Source organism: Anopheles maculipalpis, chromosome 2RL (genome assembly GCF_943734695.1).
Source record: "Anopheles maculipalpis chromosome 2RL, idAnoMacuDA_375_x, whole genome shotgun sequence".
NCBI classification, from domain to species: Eukaryota; Metazoa; Arthropoda; class Insecta; order Diptera; family Culicidae; genus Anopheles; species Anopheles maculipalpis.
Window position 1 is genome coordinate 56,868,894 of NC_064871.1, and position 26,198 is coordinate 56,895,091.

Sequence of the window (26,198 nt, forward strand, 5' to 3'; positions counted from 1 at the left end):
CTGCGTGTGTTCCTGCAAAGGTGTCGCATGAGGGTGATGCTGCAGTTGCGTTTGAAGAAGAGTCTGCTGCGATTGTTGCTGACTAAGCTGTGACTGTGCTTCCGATTGGTGTGGTTGTTGCTCTAAAGGTCACTGATGCATTTTAGAGCCATGCAGTGTTGACATTCCCAGACCAAGACTTATGTGATGAGGATTGTGATGCGCTGGTGGCTGGGAATGGCTGTGACTGGAACTGTTGTTGCTGCTACCACTATTTGCTTGCGCTGATTGACGCTGACTGTTTTTCTTGTTTTTCATTCGGCGATTTTGGAACCATATTTTAACCTGGGAAAATAAACAAACACACATATATTCCCAAAATCATGTACCACTGCTCCAACCATAATGGTGCGCAATAAAACAATTTGCCACTAAACATACCTGTCGTTCGGTGAGATTTAGATTGCGAGCCAGTTCCCATCGTTTCTGCTTTGAAACATACGCATTGAACAGGAACTCTTTTTCTAATTCCAATGTCTGGAATTTTGAGTATGGCTTTCGTTTCTTTCTCACTGTTACATTTCCTGTCCACTCAAGTGGGTTGGAAGGCGTGCACGACCCCACACCGCTAACGCCTACCGATAAGCTGGAACCTACACAAACGAATGTAGAAATAAATAACACAAAATATTAGATGCGATGCCTATGCTACAAAATGTGTAACAACAAAATATGTAACTTATGAGCAATTAATAGCAATAAAATCAAAATACATTATTTGAACACGTTTGGTTTGAGTCCCCTTGGAAATGCAGGGTGTAAGTACAGGGACTAAGAGCATGTCCCATATATTTAGAATATTAAGTTCACTTCAATCCATTATTTGTTCTGTTTTAGTTCGAAGAATGATGATGTACCTGTTTGTACTACATAATTTGTAAAAAGAAAACTATGCTCTAAACCTTCACATCAACAATTCAAAACAAACCATAATTGCTACTTGCCGATATATTTTGCTCCATAAAACTTTTTTTTTTGTTTTACTCATATCCAGATATTATCAATTTGTTGTATTTCAAATAGAATTTCTTCTTACATCCCCAATCTCACGCAAATCCTCTGGATGTTTTTGTTTATATTTAAATGTTAAATCAAAGAGGCTAAAAGATGATTCACATCTTTCTGGAAAAATTTGCCGCTAGCCACATAGCGCAAACCTTTAACTCCAACTAGCATATTAACACGCTAAATGATACAATTATGTATGTTTTGTGCTAGCGGTTATGTTGCAAATTATCATACAACAACATTTACAGAAAATAGTAACGTCTATAATTGTATGTTATTCTAAAACAAATAAACTATACAAAAATTGCTTTTTCTGCAGCTGACTTCTCACCCACCCGAAGAACTAAAGGAGGAACATGAAGGACATACTACAGATTTCGAACAAAAAATCGACATTATCGGATCGTCCCATCACAGAATGAAAAAGTTAAATATCGATTCAATCGGACCGCTGTAGTCTCTTTTCTCTCTCTCTCGCTCTCTCTCTCTCTCTCTCTCTCTCTCTCTGCTTGTTTTGATCCCACCAAAACCTAGATTCTTCTTGGTTTAACGATCTCAAAGGTCTTGCCGGCCATCGAAATGGCTTACTAGACTTGCTGATACCGGAGTTGGATTTGTGACCCCAGTAATGCCATGTGAAGAAAAATGCTGTTGTTGCCTCATCACCGGGCCTTCAAAACCTAGATTAAGTTTCGATATTCGGCATGATGAAGCAAACAATGCTACTGTCATTAAAATAGAATCAAATCTTAATTATTCTAGGTTGAGATCATCCATCTATACCTGAATTCTATTTCATATTATTCTGTTTTCCCCCCTTATTCTTCACTAGAAACTATATTTGGTGCCTGACTACCAATTGGTAGTAGTCGTTCACACAACAGGGATAAGTTTGCAAAATTCATGCGACAAGTCTCGAAACAGGTCGAATCCCGTCCTCTTTCGTCTTCCTAAACGTAGGACTGACTATCCAACTACGTGGTATCAATATATTTAGTAAAAAATATAAAGACCTAACGTAACCATTAAATAACAGGTCGTTAGTTCAAGAAGAACAAGGAGAATGAGTGATTGAATGAATTCATTTTGATAATTTTCTGGTATGTCTAGTTCCACAAATATAAGTAAAGAAGTCGATGTTCAATGGAGATTCTCAGAGTTTATTCTGATGAAACTTTAGAAACACAGCTGAAGCTTTAGTGCAAAACCTGAACAAAGCAAATCAAGAACCTCACAAACGCAGAGCGAAGGTGGTTCGACATTACTCAATTACATTTTCATTTGGGGTCTACAATTACATTACAATAATGCTTCTTCTTCTTGGCTTAACGACCTCTAAGGTCATACCGGCCATCGAAATAGCTTAGTAGACTGCCGATACCACGTAGTTGAATAGTCAGTCCTCATCACTACGGGGGGACACAGACCGGATGGGATTTGAACTTCGGTCCTGCCGTTTGAAGACAGGCGCCGCTGTCGTCTAAACCACCGGGCCGCCCCAATAATGCTTAAACTACCATTGAAGGCTTTCCTTGAAATCATTTCTTTACCTGTTCCACAGGTACTTCAAAGTGTCGCTTTATGCTATGATCAACACCTCTGTGTGATAAACATAGTTAAAAAACCAATTTTTATATTGGTGATACAAATATGTGGATTAAATGTTTCCAATTTTCCAATTATTGAACATTAACATATGTTTAACACTTAGTTCTTGTATAAACACTTCTTCTTCCCAACCCTGTACTACCTAAAACTGTTATAATGATTGCTAAAAAAAAACACTGTCGTTATCCGATTTCTTCATCATCTTTTTTCTTGACTTAACGATCTCTAAGGTCATGCCGGCCATCTAATGGCCTACTAGACTCGCAGATACCACGTAGTTGGATAGTCAGTCCTCACTACGGGGGAACGGTCCGTATGGGATTTGAACCTCGTTTGAAGACAGGCGCCGTTGTCGCCTGTTCCACCGGGCCACCGGGCGGTTATTATCCGACTTACAGGAATTATAAGAAAGCACTAACGAGAAATCCTACCAAAATGGTATAAAAGGCCGGATAAAAACAGCTGGCAGGCAATGCGTTGTTTACCCTTGTATTAATATACTGAGTACAAGGTACTCAGTAGAAGGTAGGAAGCAATAGAATTGATCCGTCAACCATGAATCAGAACCATATTTCGACACTTTTCCAATGTTCTTCCTGGTAGTTTAGTTATACGCAGAGATCCTTTCGTTTTAATTTCATCTTGTTTTAGTTTAAAAATCTTTAATAAAAATAACTATTATTTAGAAATTAATCTTCCGAAGTTTCAACAATTTGATAAACCTTATGAGGAAAAGGAGGTTGAAGAAATGATATAATGGTGAGACTATACAATAACCTCACTATTATGCTACGAATTAGAAAGACCAGACATCTGTCACGCCATGAGAATGACACCTGGTAGTTCAAGCGTAGTAAATAAAATTCTGACGAAACCTACAAAATTTCCTTATTTCAATTACACTCAGCCGATGTTAATTACATTTGCATTACATTACATACATCCATTTTCCGAGTCACAAATCTGTCTTCGTGATGCAGAACAAGAAACCGCTGTGCACTCATTCATTCATTACAATAACTGGCCAAAAGTTTATTTCTCATTAGTTCCTACCATAAGGAATACTTGGCTTGGCTTGGCCGTCACTTTGATAAACAAATAATATTTCCAACCATAACTTGCCAACATTTTAGTAACAAGTCATTTTATGTTCAAGCTTTACAACCATACTGACCAAGGAAGATATTATCTAAAGTAACAAAGTGCAAGTACTGCTAATTTCTGACAACCAATTAATAGTTGTCATAGCTGGATTGTCCAGTCGTATGAGAGCTCATTTTAAACTACATTGTGCTTATCGATGAGTACATCGTGCAATTGATAACATACTTTGTTCCCCATGTTTAGCTTCTAACTCACTCCACCGATAATTGATGCCTGTTATGCAAATGACAGATAACGAACAATGTGTCACTTAGTTAATTATTACACGTAGTAATTCACTCTAGACAATACGGCACTGGACCGTCATACTCAATTGTAAATAAATAAATAAATAAATAGTAATTCACTCTAACATTATAATGTAGGGGTCATCCAGGGCTTCGATGATAACAGTATTAGTCATTCTCTCATCACCGGATCGAGATGACTAAAGATGATGTGACCATCATCTTTAGTTTGCTCTCCAGCACACTGGGCTGATTATCCAGCGAAGATGAAATAATGTCAAGGAGCAAGCAAAAAGGTGCAATGTCAAAATAAAATTAAACATGGTTACAGCAACAGTTTACTGGCATAGTTTATCCATTAGGCACTGATTTAAATACCTGAGAAGGTAATAAGAGGCAATAGTAAGCACGACGGTGGAAGCATGACCCCACAATTTTAAACATCATTAGACAGGAGCTATAATCCTGATGGAATTTCAAACACGTTTCAATACATATCTTTCTTACTAGCAGTCAAATATGCTTATAGCATATTAGCTATAAGCTATTAGCTATAATAATATGTCAAATAGGTGTCTCACTAAATATTGCTTAAACCAATCTTTTTTATGTTTCTTTAGCAGTTCTATTGAAACACGCAATAATTTATTATTTGGAATGAAACACACAGAAATTAGAGAATTTTTTACACACATCATTAATTGGTTAGTCGAGCCTGAATAACTCCACTTTGCTTATGTAGGTACCAAAATGTAGCTTTGTGTTTTACTCATTTTTAATTATCAACACTTAGTGTAATTTCTGCCCCGTTGTTAGACTAAACGATACGGTGATCTCACTTATAAATATAACCTTCAATTTTAGCTGCCCATAGCCATAATTAAGCGTTGTAACAAACAATGGAACCGAATTTCATAATTGTCCCATTTGAACCAGACAAATAATAATTTCCGATACGCTAACGTAATGTTCATATACGGCACCACGGTACACAAACACGCCGAATGCTCAAACATCGCTGCTTTAACAGGTGTTATTGGCTCAATTGAGTTATTAGCATTGATAATCATTTGCTTTTATGACATCTATAAAAGTAACACCTTCGTAACCATTACCATTATCGCCATCATTATCGGGATATATAAACATGGTAGCTGATGTCTATATTCTAAGACCGACAGTATTAAACTATTCATTTTTAATGACCCATTTTTATGGGATGAACTATTTATTTAACAACATTGACATGCTAACATTACGCTTACGTATTGTTTTCATCGCAGGTAACACGGCCATTTAGACGGTATTAATAGTCAATAAAACTGTTAAATGATCACCGTTTACGATCGCTAAGAAAACGGCTTGAAAATGCTGGCAAAAGGTTTTCAAAAATTTACTTTACTCTTGCGAATGATTTTGGTAGTAAATAAAATGTGACACCGCTTAGTTCGCATATTTTTCGAAATGGCTAAAAAGTGTTTTTCTACAAATTGTACCCACATTTTTTATACTTTCGTATTTTAAGGCATTTTGTTTCGGCAACATCAATTTTGGCCCTCTTTGCTGAATTCGTTCCCATAGCTACCGTCACGGCAAACGCATTTGTTTCTGCTACCGTCAATGTTCATCGGAGCATCAGCATATGCATTAAATTTGCGCACAGTTTATGCTTTATTCGATTCGATTATTCGATCATTTATGCATAATTTTTCATTATGTTATTAGGACTAACTGTAGTTCATTTCATTGGATTAAGAAGCTCGTGCAGACGAGCTGAATAAAATCAACACAGAGCTACTAAAGTAAACAGATGGGTCGACTTTGGAGTTCTCAGTTCCAAAATAGCACGATACAATGCGGAAGCTCGTGTAACCGAATAGAAAAATAAATAGTAGAGGAAACGGGTCAAATCCGTCTGACCATTCACTGCTCTTGTTCCGGTAACTTGGCTGCGAAGGAAGTTTTTCTTGTTTTTTTTTTATAGTTTACCGTATTGAAGGCTGCCAAAGGTGCTTTCGCGCAGAATGTAAACAAAATGCTTAATCCTATGCGTCTTTGCCAAACGGTTCACGCAATAGTTTACATGCTCAATTGTAAACAAAAACATGTGTTTTACTCGCTGGGCTTTCTGTTTATGTTTGAACAACCATGTTTCTTTGGCAGTGGCTTTACTGAGTTCATAAAAGTATTATTATTGTTATTATTCTCATCACCTCTTGTTCAAGAATTCGTGTATAGATTGAGCTCTGTGTAGGCTCTATGTATTGGATTGAGGAATAATTTTGTCTTAAGGAAAACCTTTCAATACGCTACGCTCTCGTTCTCGCGTTTTTAGTTTTATATTAACATTTTTCTCTCTCTCGCGCGCGCTTCATCTCTTTCTTTTTCTATACTGTGAAATATGTGTATCGCAATTGGAGTTTCTATTCTCTCACTCTCTTTCTCTCTCGCTCTTTTGCTTCACAATTTTCATTTCCAGTAGCAAACAAGAAAAGTCCATGAATAATTTGATAGATAAAAATTATCACTAACAGCGCAAACATTTGGTTTGCAGCATTCCTTTCAAGTGATTGCTTTCTATTTCAAGGTTTTACTAAATTAAACCATACTTTTACTCCAACGTGGATTACAACACAACTCATCGCTCAAGTGCGCAAGTCTTTTGGTCGATGGGTGAAACTTTGCTGAAATACTGAAAGCCGCCCCATCCATCTCGCTCTTGATTCGTTGAACGACAGACTACACGGCGACATTCCTCGTGCAGTGTACAAAAAGTGATAGATTTTTCCAATTACTGAGAGAGGTGAACGTTAGGTGAAAGGTGCGCTTCCGTGATTAAGGACCGAGAGCTTTGCATAATTCAATTAAATGCTTGACGTAAAGTCGTCTTCATCTATGAGCAATAAATGGCATTCCCAGGATGCACATACATACTTCAAAAAATGAATATTATCGAGAACCGCAAGAGGAAAAGGTAAACGACTGGTCAGTCGTTTCTCTCCAAACGGGTCAATAGACATACTTTTTTGAATAACAATAGCAATATTCGCTATCTCATATTATTCTATCACACATCGATAAACCCACACATGTTCATGTGCTTGAATGCCAGGAAAATTTATCATTCATTTAATTTTGGCGTACATTCCTGTGACAGGCATTCGATATTTTATTATATTATTCTTAGCTCAAAAATGGCCAAGAATTTCAAACAGCAACATGTTTTAAATACGTACCAGGATTAGGATATGTTTCACTGGAATAGGACCTCAAACCAGACGAATTGTATGATTCATAGCTAGACTGCAAGGAAGGTGGATCACCCGGGACGCCTCGTGATCGTTCCGCTGCTATGTAAGCGTCCGGCTCATACTTTGTGTAATACGGATGCTGCATGTGAAACAAACAGAAATAAAGATACAAGTAAGTTATTTAAGAATTTGGGAAAACATAATTAATTTATCAACAGATGTATTTTTTTTTTGATTTTGGCTGTCGAAACTTACGGATTGGAAATTGGCTTCTGGGCCTGGATAGCCTGAGTAATACATTGGTTTGATATCAGTGGCCAGTGCATATGGTGGATACTGTGCGTGGTAAGCGTAATCAGCCGCCGACTCGTTCCCCCATGGATACGAGTGCCTTAGCCGAGAATCCGGATCAAACGCAGGACGTTTTGCTGGTATATGAATAGGACCTATCGTTAATGATCACACGTTTTGCGAATTTGATGAAATCGGGTGTCGGTGGTACGTACACAAAATATAAAAAAAGAAAAGAAAACAAAACAAACTAAAATACAAATAATCTCCATCAAGTCAAACAGATTGCTAAAAACTCAAGCCAATTTTCCCTAACATTCATAATTCATCACTACGCTTAAGGAACACATTCAGAATACTAAACTCAAACTAAATACGCTCACGTATATGATTTTTGATTACTGATATCTACCTGATGGTTGGGAGCTTACGCTTCCAGGGGATTCACTAGCTGTGGAAGGAGGTACGATTTGCGTTGCTGGAGATACCACCGACCCGGCACTGCTCTGCTGCTGCTGCGATGCACTTGACGAAGTAGTGTTCTGTGTTTGCTGTGGTGCTGCCGATTGAGTCTGCACTTGCTGTTGCTGAGCTGCCGCCGCTGCTGCTGCTGCTGCTGCAGCAGCCACTTGCTGTTGTTGTTGCTGCTGTTGCTGCTGTTGCTGCTGCTGCTGCTGTTGTTGCTGTACGATATGATTGGCAGCACTCGAGTGGCTGGCGGAGTTGTGCATGGAGGCAGGAGGGCTACGACTACCGACACCGGCGTGGCCTGTCGTATCCTCGCCATACATCGCCGCTCCCACCGTGTGCATCGGATGGGAATGCTGCCCCCACCAGGCCCCGGCAGCAGCGTGCGACCCTGCCGTGACATCGTGGGGATCGTTGTATATTGCGCACGCCAGGTCAGAGGTGTGGTGAGGATGGTGGTGGTTCAGCAGTGTGATCGTAATTTTTGCGGTTTTTTTACAAAACGGGTTGACCAAAAAATGGGAATTATTGAAAACGAGTGAAAATTTACTTTGCACTGAATGCTAGCCAAGCGACACACTTGTGACGGTACTAAATGCAGTACTGCACTTTTGTTTCTAATGTATGGTCTGGGATTTTCCTAGTGTTTCTGTTTCTTTTTATCAACTGACACACGATTTTCCGAGACACCATTCGAATTCGAACACAAAAACTCCACAAACTATTCGTACAAATTGCACAGCTTATACAAATTTATGTTATATTGCACTCTATAAAAAGCACGGTCGCGAACCATTAACATCATTTCATCCTATGCCAATTGCAACTTATGCACACAGCACGTAAAACAATACAGCATTTATCAAAGCGATCATATGTTTACAACCAACATGAAAGTTTGCTTGGCGGTGTACAATTTTTCCCACTCGAACTATTCACCTCCTTTGGCTCGGCAAACTTTCATTTGCAATTTACAATTGTCACACAACTCGGAATTATTCACCAAACTCAAACATGCACTTATTGGTGCAAAGTCTAGCTTTGCCCACACTTCAACATTATCAGGCTTGATCAAAGAAGGCGCGAAACTCTTTGGCATCCGTTTATGAAGTAGCACATATTGCTATCAAACATGTTTTTGCTTCCAATTCGACAACAAACTTCGATCGGTCGCACTTTTCCTTTCAAACGATGCACAACGACCGACTCTGAGCGGCTAAATTCTGGCTACTATGGTTTAAGTTTACATCCACACGTCGAAACACCGCATCAGATATTCACAACACTGATACACGATCCGGCCGGGTATAAGACGGCTAATGATTCTTTACATTCACAGTACGCATCGGCATGTATGTTAATCAAGTATCGAAATCGCTCCATGGATTTATCCAAGAACCAAACTGCTTTGCCGCTCTGCTCTCAAACTGCACGTTCACGTTCACTCAAAAAACTAAAACGGACCGATCTCCGTACAACCTTTCGTCCGCCAGTAACAGATGTACACGGTTTGCCACCACCCTTGCCACCGCAGTAAACTATTGTCGTCGTTGTCGTCGTCGTCGTCGTCGTCGTCGATCCGAAACGTGTCGTTGCCTACACTCCCACTATGCCCAAGGCCAATGTGTGCTTGGTGTGCGTGGCGCTACGACTTTCCGACTTTCGTCTTGACTTGAAGAAGTTCAGCTTTACACTGAAAACAAAATCATAGAACTTGCGTGTTTGCACAACACACCGCAAACGCGCTTCTTTTGCTGTGTGAGATAAATAAAGGCGCTCTTGCGCAATCCAAACATTTCTTGCCCGCTCGACAAGGAGGGAACACCTGAACACGAGCATCGAAGCGAGTGGCAGCAACGTTCGAATGAAAGAGAGCGATCCCTTCTTCTCGCACTCTCTCAGGCAACTAGGCACCTTACATACAATTGTTAAACGCAAGAAAAAACCTTTTTCGATTCCTCTCGCGTATCGCTACTCACGGCTCCCTATTGCGTGTACGTATACGCAATGTACTGATACAGTTGTTGCTTGTGTAAGTGAAAAGCAGAAAGTGGGGGAACGATGCTTTACGCAAGTCAAGTGCATCGTGCTTTTCCACCAACACCATCATGTCGCTGCACTCGCGACATCTTTCGTCCGATCACCGTACTACTTCTGCGTGCAGCCAACTATTTTATGGTCGAATATCGACTGCCCGGCGGCGCTGGCCTTGCAGGTGAAATTATTTGACTTTACAAAAATGCTCTGTATGCTTATGCTGCCGTATGCTGTCGCACATGCTTCCGTTCTGCGCTATCACCTGTGGCGCTCCGACAAATGCAATCACGCGTACGACATTCGCAGCCATAAAACCCAATGGTAAAACAAAAGAGTGCAATATAAATTTATAGTCTCACATATTGCATGCCTAGCAGGAAGGGATAAAAAATGACATTAGCAACAGCATACCACAAAACGTTCCAGTCATTATTCCATAGCCCCATAATTAATGCAATAATCATAAAATAATCATCATAAAAACGAGATCGCTTCTTTCTTTTTCAAATTCGTCGCTCATCATCCACGCCATCTTAAGTCCCACAAACAAACACACGTTCATGCCCGTATAATAGCTCAAGGTACGCACGCTTCATACCATTTTACAAACACCATAAAGCAAGCAGAGACACACCAAAATCCAGCATTCGGTTTGGCCGCTGTCTTTCCAGCCATACTTCGCATGTCCATATTGATAGATTTTAACTTTATAGTCAACGGTTTAAACCATATTAGCAAAAACACACTCACTCTAAAGAGCATTAGGCGTTCTTAGGCAGAAGAAACGTACCATCGATTGCTACCAAAAATTTTAGAATGTATCTGTATTTATATTGTATCTTTAAAAAGATACAACTAGTAGTAGTGCTACCATTTTCATCACCTTCTCCTTCCAATGAATCGCGTGTATCTGTGCGTGTGTGCGTGCGGACGTGTGTTAGTGAGAGAGTGTTGATTTTTATGTTATATGACCTACACGACCATTAAACACCAACTTTTATAACGATTGTTTATTTGGCGTCTTTGTCGTCAAAGAATAGAAACCCCGACAAAAGCACAGACAGCAGTACAGTAGCATAAAAAGGATGACGAACCAATTTTCATTGCAGTCTAGCGCAGGCTAAAATATGACAGACACTGGGAATCATTCCTTGCCCGGACGTGCAAGCTTTTTCTCCAACTTCAAACGCAAAACCCTCGGTTTGGCGTAAGACTGCACGAGAGAAACAAAAGAAAAAAAACAACAACAACTACATGAGAAGAGATCAACAAATCTTTGAACTCGTTACCAACACGCATAACCATATGGGCACCTTAGAAGTGTCAATAAAAAGTCTAACGATGCGAGAAGCAACAAAAAGAGTTTCCCATTAAATCGTTATGTTCATTCACCAAATTTCCCTAGCCCGTCGCTGCAACACTGTCAATGTCAAATAGCCATAATTATTGAATAAATCATGGCATATTCTCAAATCATGGTCAACAATTGTGTTTCTTTTTTTGTGAGGTACATCATGATTTACGCCATACTTTAGTGAGTATTCAAAGACGGAAGGTAAAGACGGAAACGAATAATTATTTGACAATCAAAATTAGACTAATCTATAGAGTACATAATAATTGTACCATTTTAAGCTATGTTAAAATCGTTTGGACAAATAAAACAACGATTGAAGAGATTGTGTTTACTTTGTCTGTTGATTGCTTGTGTTGACTAAATTATATAAAACGTAATGATAAGGCATTTCCTTCATATTCTTTGCCTTATACCGGGGATACTCGGTTACGTTCTTATTGCTCCTTAGCTCAATTTTCGGTGCAAAACTTTTCACCCATTTTAGACGTCTCTACTCGTTCGTCTTCCGTTTGTCAAATTTGTACTTTAATTAATCGATCAGTCATATGTTTTTTTTTTATTCACTCATAAACGATCTACTCGATTGTTATACGGCCTAACAATCGAGTAGATTAATGAAGTTGAAGATTATGACGAAATAATTGTATAATGCCTCGGATCATCGTGTGTTGCAGATGGATTTTACTTATGAAAACATATTTCTTATACATACCGTATGCAGCGGTAGCTAAAATACTATTTCTTCCAATAAGGTTGGGAATATTCTGAAACGGAAAATTCAATTTTTTTTAAATGTTGGTTGGTACTGTTCAAAAGAAAATGGTAAACAATTAAGATACTCGACGCGGCGAGATAATAATCTCGAATGTATAATTTCATCTTTTGCCCAATCTGAAACTTTTCTAGCGCATACCACTTCAAATTTGTACACACCATCTTTGTGTGTTCTTTCGACGAACTTTAAACCAGCAGACGACAGGGAAGGAACATCACAAAATGGCGTCTAGCTGCTTTCAGGAAAATAACATGACAGTTGCCAGGTGCGTTGGAAAGAAGCAAAACGGCTGCCTCGCCGCCTTGGCGAACTGCGCCTCTACAGTTTCGACAATCTTAATCTGAGCAACCAGACAACCAAAGCACAAGACACACATCCCTTACTCCACCACGTGCCCGCCATAATTTCTCTACATCATTCCAAAACGAAAGCAGAAACAACAGAATACACAGCAACAACAACAACCAAAAAAACGACAACACATCCAACATCATACTAACAGATGGTGACTCGGTATACTTGGTCATTGTCATACACTCAATACATGATACAACGGACGGATATCTTCTCTGCATTACGTTGTCGTTGCATGACTTTCTTTCGTTCTGCTGCCTCTTCTCTATCCAGCTATCTTTATCTCTTGAAACATGATCGTCATGCGTTGGAATATGGCAGCCAATGTTAAAGAAACCCGACGCATTAATGCCAACCTAAGCTAGGTGGTGGTTATAGTATGGTTTATTTCTTACCATGCCACGTTCACGTTCCCAGTTCAACGCTTCTTTTCCGAGCGACCGGGTTGGTGTAATTTATTTGAATATTTTAAGATTCTTGACATGTCTCTCGTGTACAGCCCCTACAGGAGTATTTTCCACCATCCACGCATTTGTTCACCAACCGCCCACCACTTTTGAACAATGTTTTACTTGCGCCAAGTGTGGCTGTAGTAAAGTATGTTTACTGTATGCTAAACTGTTATCAAATATTCAATTCAGAAAAAGTCTACAGCGATTCGAATGTTTTCCACGTACCGTTCCATGCAACGTCGTACAATTTTTCGAGAAGTTATAAAACAATTATTGGGTTGTATTTATACATCTTTGCTGGAAAGTTTATCTGCTTCATCTTCTTTGCGATATTAACCACTAGGTCATGTCGGTGTCACTGTCGCCACTATCTCACGACAGCCCTTTATTGTAAAGTACATTGCTGTATTTTCAGATTCCACATTGCATAGAATAATGACAATTGGGTGTCTTCAAACGGCAGGACCGGGGTTCAAATTCCATCCAGACCGTTCCCCCGTAGTGGTGAGGGGACTGAATATCCAACTACGTGGTATCAGCATTGAAAAGTAAAGTTAGTTTAGGACAAATCATACAATTTAACAATGCTATTCTCGTGATACAAACTCTTATCCTTTCTAACTCTGTTCACATTCCTTCTTTCGGCAACATCAAGTTTTCATCATGTCGTCTATAAATTTATTCCAGAAGAGATTTATATGACCGTGAACATTGACACTATTTTTTTTAAGTTATATGAGTGGTTACTTTGAACTTATGTATAGTCATGAAACTCTTTTTCTATTTGTCATGATTTTTTTTACTAGTTTATTCAATTGAAATTATAAATCCTCAAATGCAACTAGCAATCGATTAATCTTGCAACGAAAATGGAGTTGTTGAAAAACAAGACTGCAGAGAAGAAATCCATAAAAAGATAATTGATTCATTAGCATTTCTCCGTTTCTAATTCCGCCGGCATCATTTGCTAGGCTAACACTCATTTTAAATATTTTCATCTCTCGCTTTTTTTTTGGGTACTATCGATCCTTTTATCGGTGTGTGTATGTGTTTGTGTGTGTGTGTGTGTGTTTCCTTATTGTTCTTCGTTCTCTTACGTTTCAGTCACATCTCGGCGTTACTTTCGTAAAATGCCCATGAGATATGTACTCCCGTCTAATACAAAAGTTCCAATTATCGCACAAAACCCACGGAAACGAGAAAGCAAATAATCGGAAAGTTTTTTTTTTAAAGATATTTCTTGATAGTCGGAGTGCAGCATGTCCTCATCGTCTACCCTGCTATCCAACAAAGTCGAAAGCTGTTCTTCCGACGGGCCTTATGTATATAACAAGCCAGACCCTTTTTGGTTCTTGCTACTTTTATCACTTTGCCGTTGTTAATATTGTTTCATTTGAGATCAAGATTCGCTTCGACCATGGGAGTAAAGTCAATCTTTCGGCTGAGAAACACCTGCTCACTATTTACAACAATTTGAGGAGCATGCGCATCGTTGTTTATCTTTGCTTGCCAAAACCCCGCTGGCTAGCGTATCTTTCTACAGAATACCGCCTTTTTTTATTCTTTATAATGTTTAGAGCCACACTGCTCCAAGAAAAGCAAAACATCTTTATTACAAAGCGTCGTAAGGGCACAATAACCATATTTCACTCACCTTTCTAATGAGATCACTTACGCGAAGCGATGGGTAATGGTTATCATTGTTTTCTGAAACGAAATAAATAAAGTGGAAGAACGATTAATTTCCTTCGTGTAACAAACATAATCCAGGCAAAACATACCGGGATGACCCGGAAGCAATGGCGCCAGTTCTACACACAAGAGCCCGAACTGTAACTATCTAGCAACGTGTAAAAGAAAAGTAATCCCAGGAACTCAAAAATGGTACACCAAGGCTCCATGGTGATCACTCCCAAATCCATCCTCCTCACCCCCCCACCCCCCTCTCCACACCCTCCACCCCTTCCCCAGTCCTGATGAATAAAAGCAACAACATCAATTGCTACTCCGGTACCCCAGTAGCATGTTATGATACTTTCTAACGCAGCCAAAGTATCGGTTTTCTACAAAATAATGGACACATCAAACACAATCTATTGCACGAGCTAGGTTTGAATTATATTTTCTTAAAACTGTACCGATAACGTTGATTCTGGGTGGCATTTACAAACGATGCCGCTTGACCCTGTTACGCTGGTCAACTTTGGTTTTAATATTGCACCATTTTAACCTTTGCTGACCAGACGTCATTATTTAGTTAGTAGCTACGTGCTGCCAATCAAACAAACCATCTCTTGTTCATACAAAAATGATGTTCTAAATAGTCTGTTTTTCGTTCACCAAGGAGCCTGTCCTTGGTTCGTTTCATTTCATTTTCAATGTTTTTTTTTTCTTTGTCTACAACGACTGGGTTAGCAAAAATTGCTTAAAAAACTAAAGTAAACCTAAAGTGAGGTTTGGAAAAGGCTGGGATCAAGGTTTTGTCAGGAATGAAGCAGAGGAGAAATTGAAGTCGAACAGATTGGTCTGGTCGAAGACAAAAGTATTCGTTTTCATCGTATACCCAATCCAAATGGATTTAATTCCTATTAAACCTATTACAACGATTAGCACTAATTTCGTTCATAGTATTGCTAAATTTGAACCTCAAATAATGCAATTGTTTGTTACAGTATGGTATATAGTTTTTTTACGAGGATACTATTATAGCAATATACTTTTTTATTTATTTACACCGAATTTAGTTTTCATTTTTGGAAATCGAGTCTTTGATGCTATTCGACCATTTTGTTAAGAGGCTCAATAATTGTTGTTTTATCCTTATTAATGTACACGATCTTAACATTCAATTGTTCAGCCAGTCTTAAAAAAAGACGAAGATGTAATGGTGAGCATGAAACGTACTCATGCAATTCCCATACAATATCCTGAGATGTACCATTAATCTGTTGGTAAAAACCAGATTAAATGCATCTGAAAATATGCATTGATATGGGTTGATGTGGGCTCCAAAGTCCAATATCACCGTTACATTTTTTGTACACCTCTTTTATGCACCTTGTTTCATCATTTGTAATTATAAATATAAATAGCACAGCTAATGATAATGATAATATCCTTGTCCAATTGGTGGCCCAAATGATTCACTCGGTTATTACCTTATATAGTGGCACGCGATTCATTGTTATTCATTGAAAACTATAATATATTTATGCTTTTAACAACGCTTTATCCATGACACTACAACAACCTACGTAAGAGTAGCGTTTCTGGATTTCTTGAATTTTATTTAATTATGCTATACATATAAGAACCTTTTACAGCAAAGATTTCATGAGTAGCCTCTTAACTTTGATATCTTGGCGAAGTTTTTTTTTTTTTTTTTTTATTCATGAGGGACGGCCTGGCCGTATTGCTTTGGCGAAGTTTTATATAATAGCAAACTTAATAATACACTTAAGTACCAACAATTCGCATTATGCACTAAGTTTTCGCACTAAGCACATAAACTACCATAGAATTCAAGATGTTTGCTACGGGTCTGATGGCAGAGTCTGAATTGAATTCTGAAATTGAGTCTGAATTCTATAAAAAAAAAAAACAATTTCGCAAAATCCAAAGCTAAGAAACCCAGCTCTAACCCTTAGCTTAAGCTCACAACTTTCATTTACGAAATGGCTTGTCACTGTTACACCGCTTGTGGCAGCATGTGGAAGAAATCATTTGAGGGAGCAAATCGTACTACCTCCAAGGCAAGCGATAATTTCGTTCTATTTGATAGATATCATGGCGTTCAGAAGGAATGTTTCGTGTAAGCGCAGGCAGCAGTTGCTATGCTGGCAATAGCAATAGGAGCACTCCCATCTTTCCTGTACCTTTTATCCACGAGCTACAACGCATCAGACACGGAACATCTATTAAGGGGTGCCTTGAATGTTTCTTTTTCAAATTCCAAAGGGATTTGTTGTTCACAGTTTCCTTCCCATATTCGTTTTCTTTTGCTATATCAATGATCTAGGTCTATCCCGTTATTCCGTTCATCTTGCCATGACAACTGTGCTAACGGTTCGACAGAAGATTGAGACAGATTCATATATACCGAAGATTATGGTAACGATATTCCTTCAAGTATTAAAATCCCCTAATTTAGCAGACGCCTTTTATTTTTTAGCACTATGTAAAATAAAAAAGCCATTTTTGTGTATCTAGTGTATTTTGATACAGAGCTGTCCCTTTCTTGAAGCCGATCCTGTATTATATACGGTAAGGTTCATTGTTTACTGCCATTATACAATGTAAGCCTATATTATACCAATAAAGTCAGGTCGTTCTTTGTGAATATAAAAAAAAAATCCTGTAGTATAAACAATAGTATTTATGCTTGCAGAGCGTTTAACTCACTTTTTGCAAGTTGTTTATTTATTCAAGTGGCTGGGTTTGTTTTAAATTGCAAAGTTGTCATACCACTAGCTGTTTTCTATCGATGCATTAAAACGCATAAATAAGTTCAGTTGAGACAATCTGCTTCCTTTACATTTTTGGAGTGATGTTTTTCTTACGACGCCTTTAACATCTTATACACGATGTCAATTATCATTCTTGTCATATGTGTCGTTTTACAGTCAAGAGCTTGTATTTTCGTTCCTCTGTTCATTCCATAAAAGCTACATGACCAGCAATGTTAAGCAGAAATCGTAGGACAATGAGAAAAAAACGAGAACATAAATAGACGCTGAAATAGAAACCAGAAGCGACTTTACGAAGAGCTAGAGTTCACATGAGGGAGCCTTGATTTCAAGATTGAACCACACTACGGTGTCGCTTTTGCTTTAGCGACTTTGTAGAACTCTTTAGCATTGCCTTGGTGTGTGTGTGTGCGTGTGTTGTGTTTTTGTTATTTCTCTATATTAGTTTGACATCTCTGTTGAAGCAGTTACCACTCCCACTTATTCATTAAACAAAAAGGAATAACAAAAATGATCCTGAAATGAAGTAATCAAACAGCGAACCAAGCCACACGGCTTGCTTGACAGGCATAATAACATAATTTTTCGATCTTTATCTGGTATTTATCTTACGCATGCTTCATTAATATACGCTAATAATTTAATTGATGATATTCTGTCATGTGTTAAAGCTAACAAAGTTAAATAGTTTCACATGGTCCCAATTTTGGAGATGCTGTTATCGCTAGTATGGTCGATTTGCACCAAAGTCAAGAAAACATTTTTTTTTCCTTTCAAGATTTACAATCTACAACATTTTTATTAAATTCGCAACTTAAATACATTTATTTCGTAACATTAAATCTATGTACATTGTCATACAAAATACACAGGTCAAGAATAATGTAGCAACAATTTAAACAAGTAATGAAGAATGCTAACTTTTGACTACAATTTCGTTAATCAGCACCATTTCTACACAAATAAATTTATTTTATTCGTGTGGTTTATTCTTATGGTTTTTATGGTTATTTCATAAATTTTAAAACATGACAACGTACATCGATGATACATGATTATTTGTACTTATAAATATTGAAAACAGACAATACGGCACTGGACCGTCATATTCAATTGTAAATAAATAAATATTGAAAACATAACCCAGCCAATATTTTATTAAAGCAAATATTTTTTATTTTGGTCTACCACCCCTGGTTGGAATATCGTTCGTTCAGCGCTAATTATGCGCCATCTATCGTTGAAACATGTATTTCTAATTTTTATCCTATGCATCAACCACATTTATTCTGTTTTATAGATGGCGCTTACGTAAGTTGTAATGTACTTTAAAATAATGTAACTCCTTCTATTTTACAAAAGATTCTTCATTAATTTTAACGAATTCATCAACAACAAAAATATTCTTTTTGATGTTTTCTCCTTATACTTAAGCTCAGGAGCTGTACAAAAACAATCCGTAGAGCGTTCATTGCTATAATCATTATCGTAGCATACGGAATCTGTTATATTTTTCATTAATCTTAAACTGTTCTAATTTTTTTACAGTAATGCCAATCTTTCGGTGTGGTCAATGTTCAAGCAACAGCAGCGCCAGTCTTTGCAGGGCAGGGCACCGCACCGTTTAAATCCCATGCGGAGCGTTCTCTAAAAGTCAATGTTAATTGAATGACGCACACATGGTAACTAGATTGCTGCTAATGTCTGAAATGCTTTTAGTCTGCATTATTGGCAAATCCTCTTTCGTATGATGTATTTTAATTCTGAATCAAACGGTAAACAGAGCCAGGACGTTATTTATGACTTTAAAAAATGGTAAACAGCGCCAAATCCCTATATAAAATATTATCATATTGTGTACCTGATAACAAATTATCGTGCATGATTCCTGATTTGTACAGTATTAAATACTATGACTTCGTTTGAAACTAAATGATAGTTATTTTTTCTGCAACGCTTCGTAAACGACTCGATTTTATTTACTGTCATTTTCTCCGGTACCGTTAGCTTTTCAAACAAGTCAATTTTACATAGGGCATATAAGCAAACTCTTTTTCTACTATTAAGCATTGCAGACTGGGTGACCATCTTAGACCATTGTCTTTTTATAAGAAACAAAAAAAAAATCTACCTGCTAATAAATAAAATAACCTGGACAAAAAAACTACACCTAGCTATAAAGAAATATGTGGATAGCGAAATTTTCACTGCATATTATCATGATACTTTTGAATATCCTAATGAAAAATATCTGCAACTATAAAAATAACTGGGACAATACGGCACTGGACCGTCATTATTAATTAAAAATATAAAAATAACTTGAACCACAAAAAAACGATCAATATTCGCAAGAGCACAAAAAGAGAAACACATAGAAAACCCACTATACAACATAATAATGAAATGTAAGCGAATGAAAGCGGAAATCGAAAAGATGTTAGGACATGTTGAAATCCTGCGCTACGAAAAAGACGATGAATTAGCCAAACATGGCATTTACTCGGAAATTTACATCAAAAATAAACTAAGATTAGATGACGTCTTGATGCCAGCGAAAAACAAAATAGTATAAAAAACTGTACCTGCGAAACGAAACACAAGAAATTCGAGCAATTTCAATCAGAATTCCAAAACAAACCATGGTACCACGAAATCGACCTATCAGCCAATGCAGTACGTAAAACCAATTGAATTAGCAATATACTGGGCTGTATCAAATGAAATCCAATAATTCATGGTCTAAACCGGATGATAAAAGAATATTTCACAAACACAGCGAAAACAGAAACATAACTGACGTCTACAAAACTGCCCGAGACATTCGCGTATAAACCAACACACTATTAAAGGGTTAACAATACCATGCTTTAGAACGTTGCACGATGAAAGTAAATGAGATAAGACCAAGGATGGATGAACTACATACCATTGAATTGAATAAAAATGCTATGCTGTTAACCAAACTATATTAAAAATCGCCTTCAGTGTTAAATAACGTTTTGATCATCATCATTCTGAATTCTGACCTTGAGTCTGTTTAAGACGGCGCGGTCTTTAAGAAGAAGGAAGGGATCTCCAAGAGATTCCTTTTACTCATTTGATACCCCTCCAACGCTGTATGAATGGTCTCAATCTACACATTACCGCCATAGCCACAATAGCGTTGCTGGCAAATCGGTACGTTGCTGAACAAGGATGTCTAAAAGTCGGGACTCAACACATTGCTTGTGCTGAATATCCGACGAATATAGGCTCCATTCCCACAACGTATCCAAGCTTTCGGACGGTGATCCAGCTGCTGGCATATCTTCCGACACCTAACATCACGACTAAAAGCTTGCGATGAATGGCAATTGAGAGATTTCTGGGCACCAAATTGGTTGTGGAGTCACCTTAAACTGACTGGTGAAGGATCTGGTAAAAAAAACGTCTTCAACTGCAGAATGCTTTCGAACCTAAGTTATATCCTTAACTTACCATTTTTTGTATTAGCACAATTTCAACATTCCTAATTTTTATTTATTCGTAGCAGTATTCTCAATAACACACAAGAAGGTAAGACGACAGCAGCATGAATGAAAATTAAATACTGATTCTGCCGTGTAAAAGAAATTCAATTTCGTAGTGCTTTTAAAATGCCATTCAAAAAACAGCAAAAGGAAAAATTTCATCTAACTTTATGTACACCAAATTGTAATTTTTCTTTTATTACATGAAACGTTCAATAATATAGGCAACGAGTTTTAAGATAAATCCTAAGATTAGCTCGGTTGCTATGTAGCTAGAGCTTTAACGCAACCATTCGCCTTTTTTCGAAAAAGCCACGCCTACTTTTTTCTACCTTCTCACCACCATTATTGGTACAGGGCGGTACTTCGTTAGGCTTGATCTGCGTAATAATTTCAACGAAGAAACAAGTCCGCCATAATGCGCACGCTCCGTTGCAAAACGAAATGCAAATGGATGCCACACGAAATAAATTCGCCATACTTGTACAATTGTATTCATTCTACATAACAAACATAAAAAGAACATCATAGTACCGAACAGAATGTGTAAATTAGAGCACAACTGAATGTTTATTTAAGTGCCTCCTAAATCTTGCGCAGCAAAAGCTAGTAATCATGTTACCTTATTCACTAAAACGGCCAATTCTGCGTATGATAACTTATTGAACTGACGATCCGAGCTGCCATGAGAAGATGAATCGGAACATGTGAATGTTTGGAACACACCGCTCGTCGCATATTAAATCAATTAACGTATCTATACAAACAACGGCACCAACAAGAAGTACAAATGCATGCTTTCAAAACAATAGAGCGCCTCTAATAACTGTCAAGACAAACAAACATTTTAGCGTGCCTCGATTAGCTCTAACGTGCTGCTAACACAGACAGTAAATAATTGAAATAAAATCAATAAAAACAATAAATCACACCTTAAAAGATTCTTCAAATCTGACGCATCAACAATACGAGAATAGTATCCTACACACACGCACACAAAAAACTCTTCTATGTTTATGAGAACAGTAAATATTTGCTCTTCATACAAGCGGTATGTTTGTGTTTACTTTTCATGAGCATGAGTCGATGCGGGAACGCTTTTTCATGCCAAAGTGCTCCGATTTTTTTTTTCATCTGAATTGAGGCACAGCCTTTTAGATATCGGAATGTTTTCTTGGCGAAATGATGTCGCTCGAACGATACGAAAACTACCGTTAATTTATTTTCAACACAAAATCAGAGTTATTGCGTAGTAATAAAAATTAATCAACTCACTTCACGCATTGAATTCAATTGCAGCCCCGTCGTAGACTTTGATACTTCTCTACTGTACAGCTTTGTTCTTAATCCATTACGAGGCTACAGTGTGCACTGTTTTAACATAATTTAGATAGAAAAAAAGTGCGGACCCAAACAATGATTTCTCTTGAAAATGTTATCGCTACAATAATACGGCATACAAACTTTCCTGTTTTTCCGTTCTCTTTAAATCTGCTTTCATCTTTCGTGGGACTGTTGCGCCTGTAGGGTAGATCTCACACGCATAACGTTTATTCAAATGTTTACTTTCCGATACGTATCGTTTGCTTGCGTTTCCGTTCGATTTTCCCATTGTTCGGGGTTTTTTTAAGACAACATTACAACGAGGTCAAATAAAGTTCACAACTCGTAACTCGTTTGAACGGTTTATTGCTCCCAAGGTTGTGTATGGCGAACAAATTGTAACACTGCTGGGTGTAGCAAAGGGTTAGCGCTGCCTTTGTCCATCACCATTAGATCCGATCCTTTCGGGATTTTTTTTTTTATTTTTGCTCTATTTCAGTAATCGTTTAAGGTCAACCAATTGTAGGATGTTGCAACACGTGAAGGACAAACCTTTTTCCGTTTGCAGTTCAAACTACTTTCATAGATGTTTGCTGCTTCGGTTGATGATTTTTTTTTTATTTAGGTCATCTCAAGCTCGGAATGATTCTTTCCACAATATGTTTGGAATGTCAAAGCAGAGAACGAATGTTGCACGCTTACAGCACAGCATAGAACACTGCTGATGAACTGTTACACAATATAGTTAAAACTAGCTTATTGAAATAATCGAAATGAAAATAAGAATAAAACACTCATAATTACCTTTTTTAATAATCATTTTCACAACGGTATATAATTCGTTTCTATCAGCAAATTGCACCAAGTTAAAGATGAAGTTATCCACCAAAAATTCTATCACGAATCAATGTTTCTGATGCGTTCAAAATCACTCATTCTAACTGCAGGTTAGTGGTCAACATGTTGATAAATTCAAAACCTTTCCACGGTAAAAAGATAAATGAGCTATCATTGAACACATTATTTTTACAATTTGACCTATGTTGCTGTCTTTGCAATGTTCAAATACCATTAAACCTTGTTTATAGCTCACACGCATCATCAAGTGTATGCGAAGCGTAAACTAAGATTTTTATGATTTTATAATGCCTGTTAACGTTTATGATGGGATATTTGCTTCTATTTTTTCATTCGGATTTCATCGTTTCACATAATTGAAGCACCGCAACGGATGTACAGCATTCACGCCTCTTCATTGCTTTTTAGAACAACTCAAATCTTGGGTTACCATTCTACGCATAATATTTTCTATTTCTTTTTGTAATTTACTTTCACGCAAACATTACATCGTACTCGTTTAACAATCCAAAATTCTTCACATCACTTTACTCGTTCCAAAAGCTTGCGAAGTAATATTTCTACCACGTTTTGTAACATCATGGATTGTTTCACAATATAGCACCACAATTTGCACTGCTTGTGAAAACTTCTTTCCTGTACGCTGCTTATACACTTTCACTACAAACTCGTGTAATTATGCTACTGTTATTCAATGATACTCATAGGATTAGCTGAAGAAAATACGCACTGCACAAAAAAAAGAAAGCACCTATAATTCCGTTTTGGTGCTTTTGTTTGGGCATATTTTTGTCACTCTTTCACTGGTGGACTTCTGGGTCGTTATTAAATGATTATGAGATTGGTGATGTAAATAAAATTTTTATGGAACACCATCATCACCGTCGGAAAGGACCGTAAAAATGCTACGGCTGCGAGCACACCCCGTAGGAAACCAGACTGCCGCAATGACTGCACTCGTTCAACTGAGGCTAACAACGTGCAGACCCAACCGCATGACCGGAGTAATATGTCCAAGCCAAAGGAGTCACTGTCAAACTCTTGGTACCGGCGTCTCTGTCTAGAAGCTCCGATGGCTCAAAAAATTAAACACCCCACCTTCGCCATCCATCGCCAACGCGACCACCATCCGATACGGCTGTCTCCATCAAGGGCCATTATCATGATCACGGTAGGCGCTGTGCTTTCCTTTCATGTCTTCCCGTGACATCCCCCATGTTTATACTGATGGGTAGGATTTTCGTGCCTAGCCGACGAGCGACTGGTGTTCTCTTTCTATCGCAGCGCAGCATGCTGGGGATGGATATCTGCCCGACAAAAACGTATTTATTGCTACTTCGAGCCAACATTTCTTCGCTCCAACTTATATATGGACATTACAACTCAAACATTTAACCAAAACCCATACACATACAACCATCGGCATAAGCCATACACACGCACAGAACACCCAACGTACTAGTATTAACGTTCGCACAAACTCGCACAGCAGCATTTTGCCTTACTTTAAGCAAAACGTTTTAAAGTTCAGTAATGTGTGCAACTTGTTCATATCTGACAATGCTGTTCACATTCATGGAGAAAACATCGTAACTGCAAGGACATAACGAGACGGGGGTAATTCCTTATGTATTTTTTTAACAGGGTCTTTACACATATGGATATATATGTATATACATCTCTTCAAATTTACTACATCAATTGCATCGAACATGCGCACTACGCTCGCTTAAGCTTTTTTGTACTCCTCAAACATATTATTCCGGGATTGTGAAAACATGCAAAGCGTTGCTTACATTGCACAGAAGAACCAAAGCTATAGTTGAACCGAATGTACTTTCAACGTTATGGAAATTTCTAATCATTCTAATAGCGAGCGATCACCCTAGCGACCGTCATATCGTAGTGACTTATCAAACATATAACATAATAAATCTCATCAGTACATACAACCAATATCCTATATCATACGGGTGAAATCCTATTTAAAAATTGATTTTCGACTATCGTATTAATTTTTTTTTATTCATGTAAGACGACCGCAATGCGGTCTTGCTTATCGTATTCATACAATAGAAATGTTTGTATTTCTCAATTCAATCAGATAATGGAAGTAGCATTCTAGACAGTTTGAGTTTATTTGTCTTCTTATTATTATATTGTAGCACTTTTCCACAGGGTTAATTCCTACTTCAACTCAATAACTCTTAAGAAGTTTTCCCCTGCCTACCGATTCTGGCTTCCTTGACTTGAAAAAAGCCGCAGTCCTGAGTACGAAGAGACGGCCAAAAAGGGAACTCAATAGTCGTTTATGCTATTTTCAAACCAGCGTTCATTTAACCTAATTTAAAATTAGAAACACAATAAGTTCATTATAATGATATTCTTTAGAATAACCAAAAAAAATCAATTAATCATCTCTTATGCAAAATAATAACAATTTTTATTATTATTTATTTTAGTACGACGAAAAGCACGCCGCATTATTAACACCGCTCGTGAAAACTATGTTATAAACACAACAAATATACAAAAAAAAGTCAATAGGCATTTCCTCCCTGTCGTTTGCCTTATCCCGGGCATCCTCGATAGTAGATGAGTGAAAAAATGATAATCATTATTATTTTTTTAATTTTTTTATTCATATAGGACGGTCAGGCCGTATTGCTTACAATTAACTTAAAAGTAGAATACTCCTCTCATTTTAACTAGGAGACCTTTAATCACATCCCGGGTGCACTCGGTTGTTCCGATGCCAAAGTCGTGTTCATAGCGAGGATCTTATCGTGAGCGGCCACCTTACATCCCGGGGTGGACAAAATAATCATAAATTTTATATAATTTCGGCAGTTCGGCGGCAAAGGTGTGTCTTCATTCTCACAGCAGAACCGAGAATCAGATCCAATCTGTAACGTTAGTGGTGATTGTCTATACTACTACGTGGTATCATTGAGTCTATTAGAACAGACCAACATGACCCCAGAAGTCGCTTAGGCAAGAAGCGCACG

General features: G+C 37.8%; 2 protein-coding genes across 2 annotated transcripts in view; one reads left to right on the forward strand and one right to left on the reverse strand.

Annotated features, from left to right (window-relative positions):
- LOC126559822 (homeobox protein abdominal-B-like) lies at positions 1 to 23,188 on the reverse strand. Its single transcript, XM_050215996.1, has 8 exons — positions 23,137 to 23,188; positions 14,686 to 14,738; positions 12,163 to 12,214; positions 8,001 to 8,447; positions 7,553 to 7,743; positions 7,283 to 7,436; positions 421 to 632; positions 1 to 324 (listed from the first exon to the last, which is right to left on the reverse strand). The coding sequence occupies exons 1-8, from the start codon at positions 23,150 to 23,152 to the stop codon at positions 130 to 132; spliced, it is 1,320 nt and encodes a 439-aa protein (XP_050071953.1). The 5' UTR covers positions 23,153 to 23,188; the 3' UTR covers positions 1 to 129.
- The window catches only part of LOC126557895 (spindle assembly abnormal protein 6 homolog), a 143,171-nt gene that overhangs the window by 96,871 nt on the left and 20,102 nt on the right, over positions 1 to 26,198 (forward strand). The window lies entirely within an intron of this gene.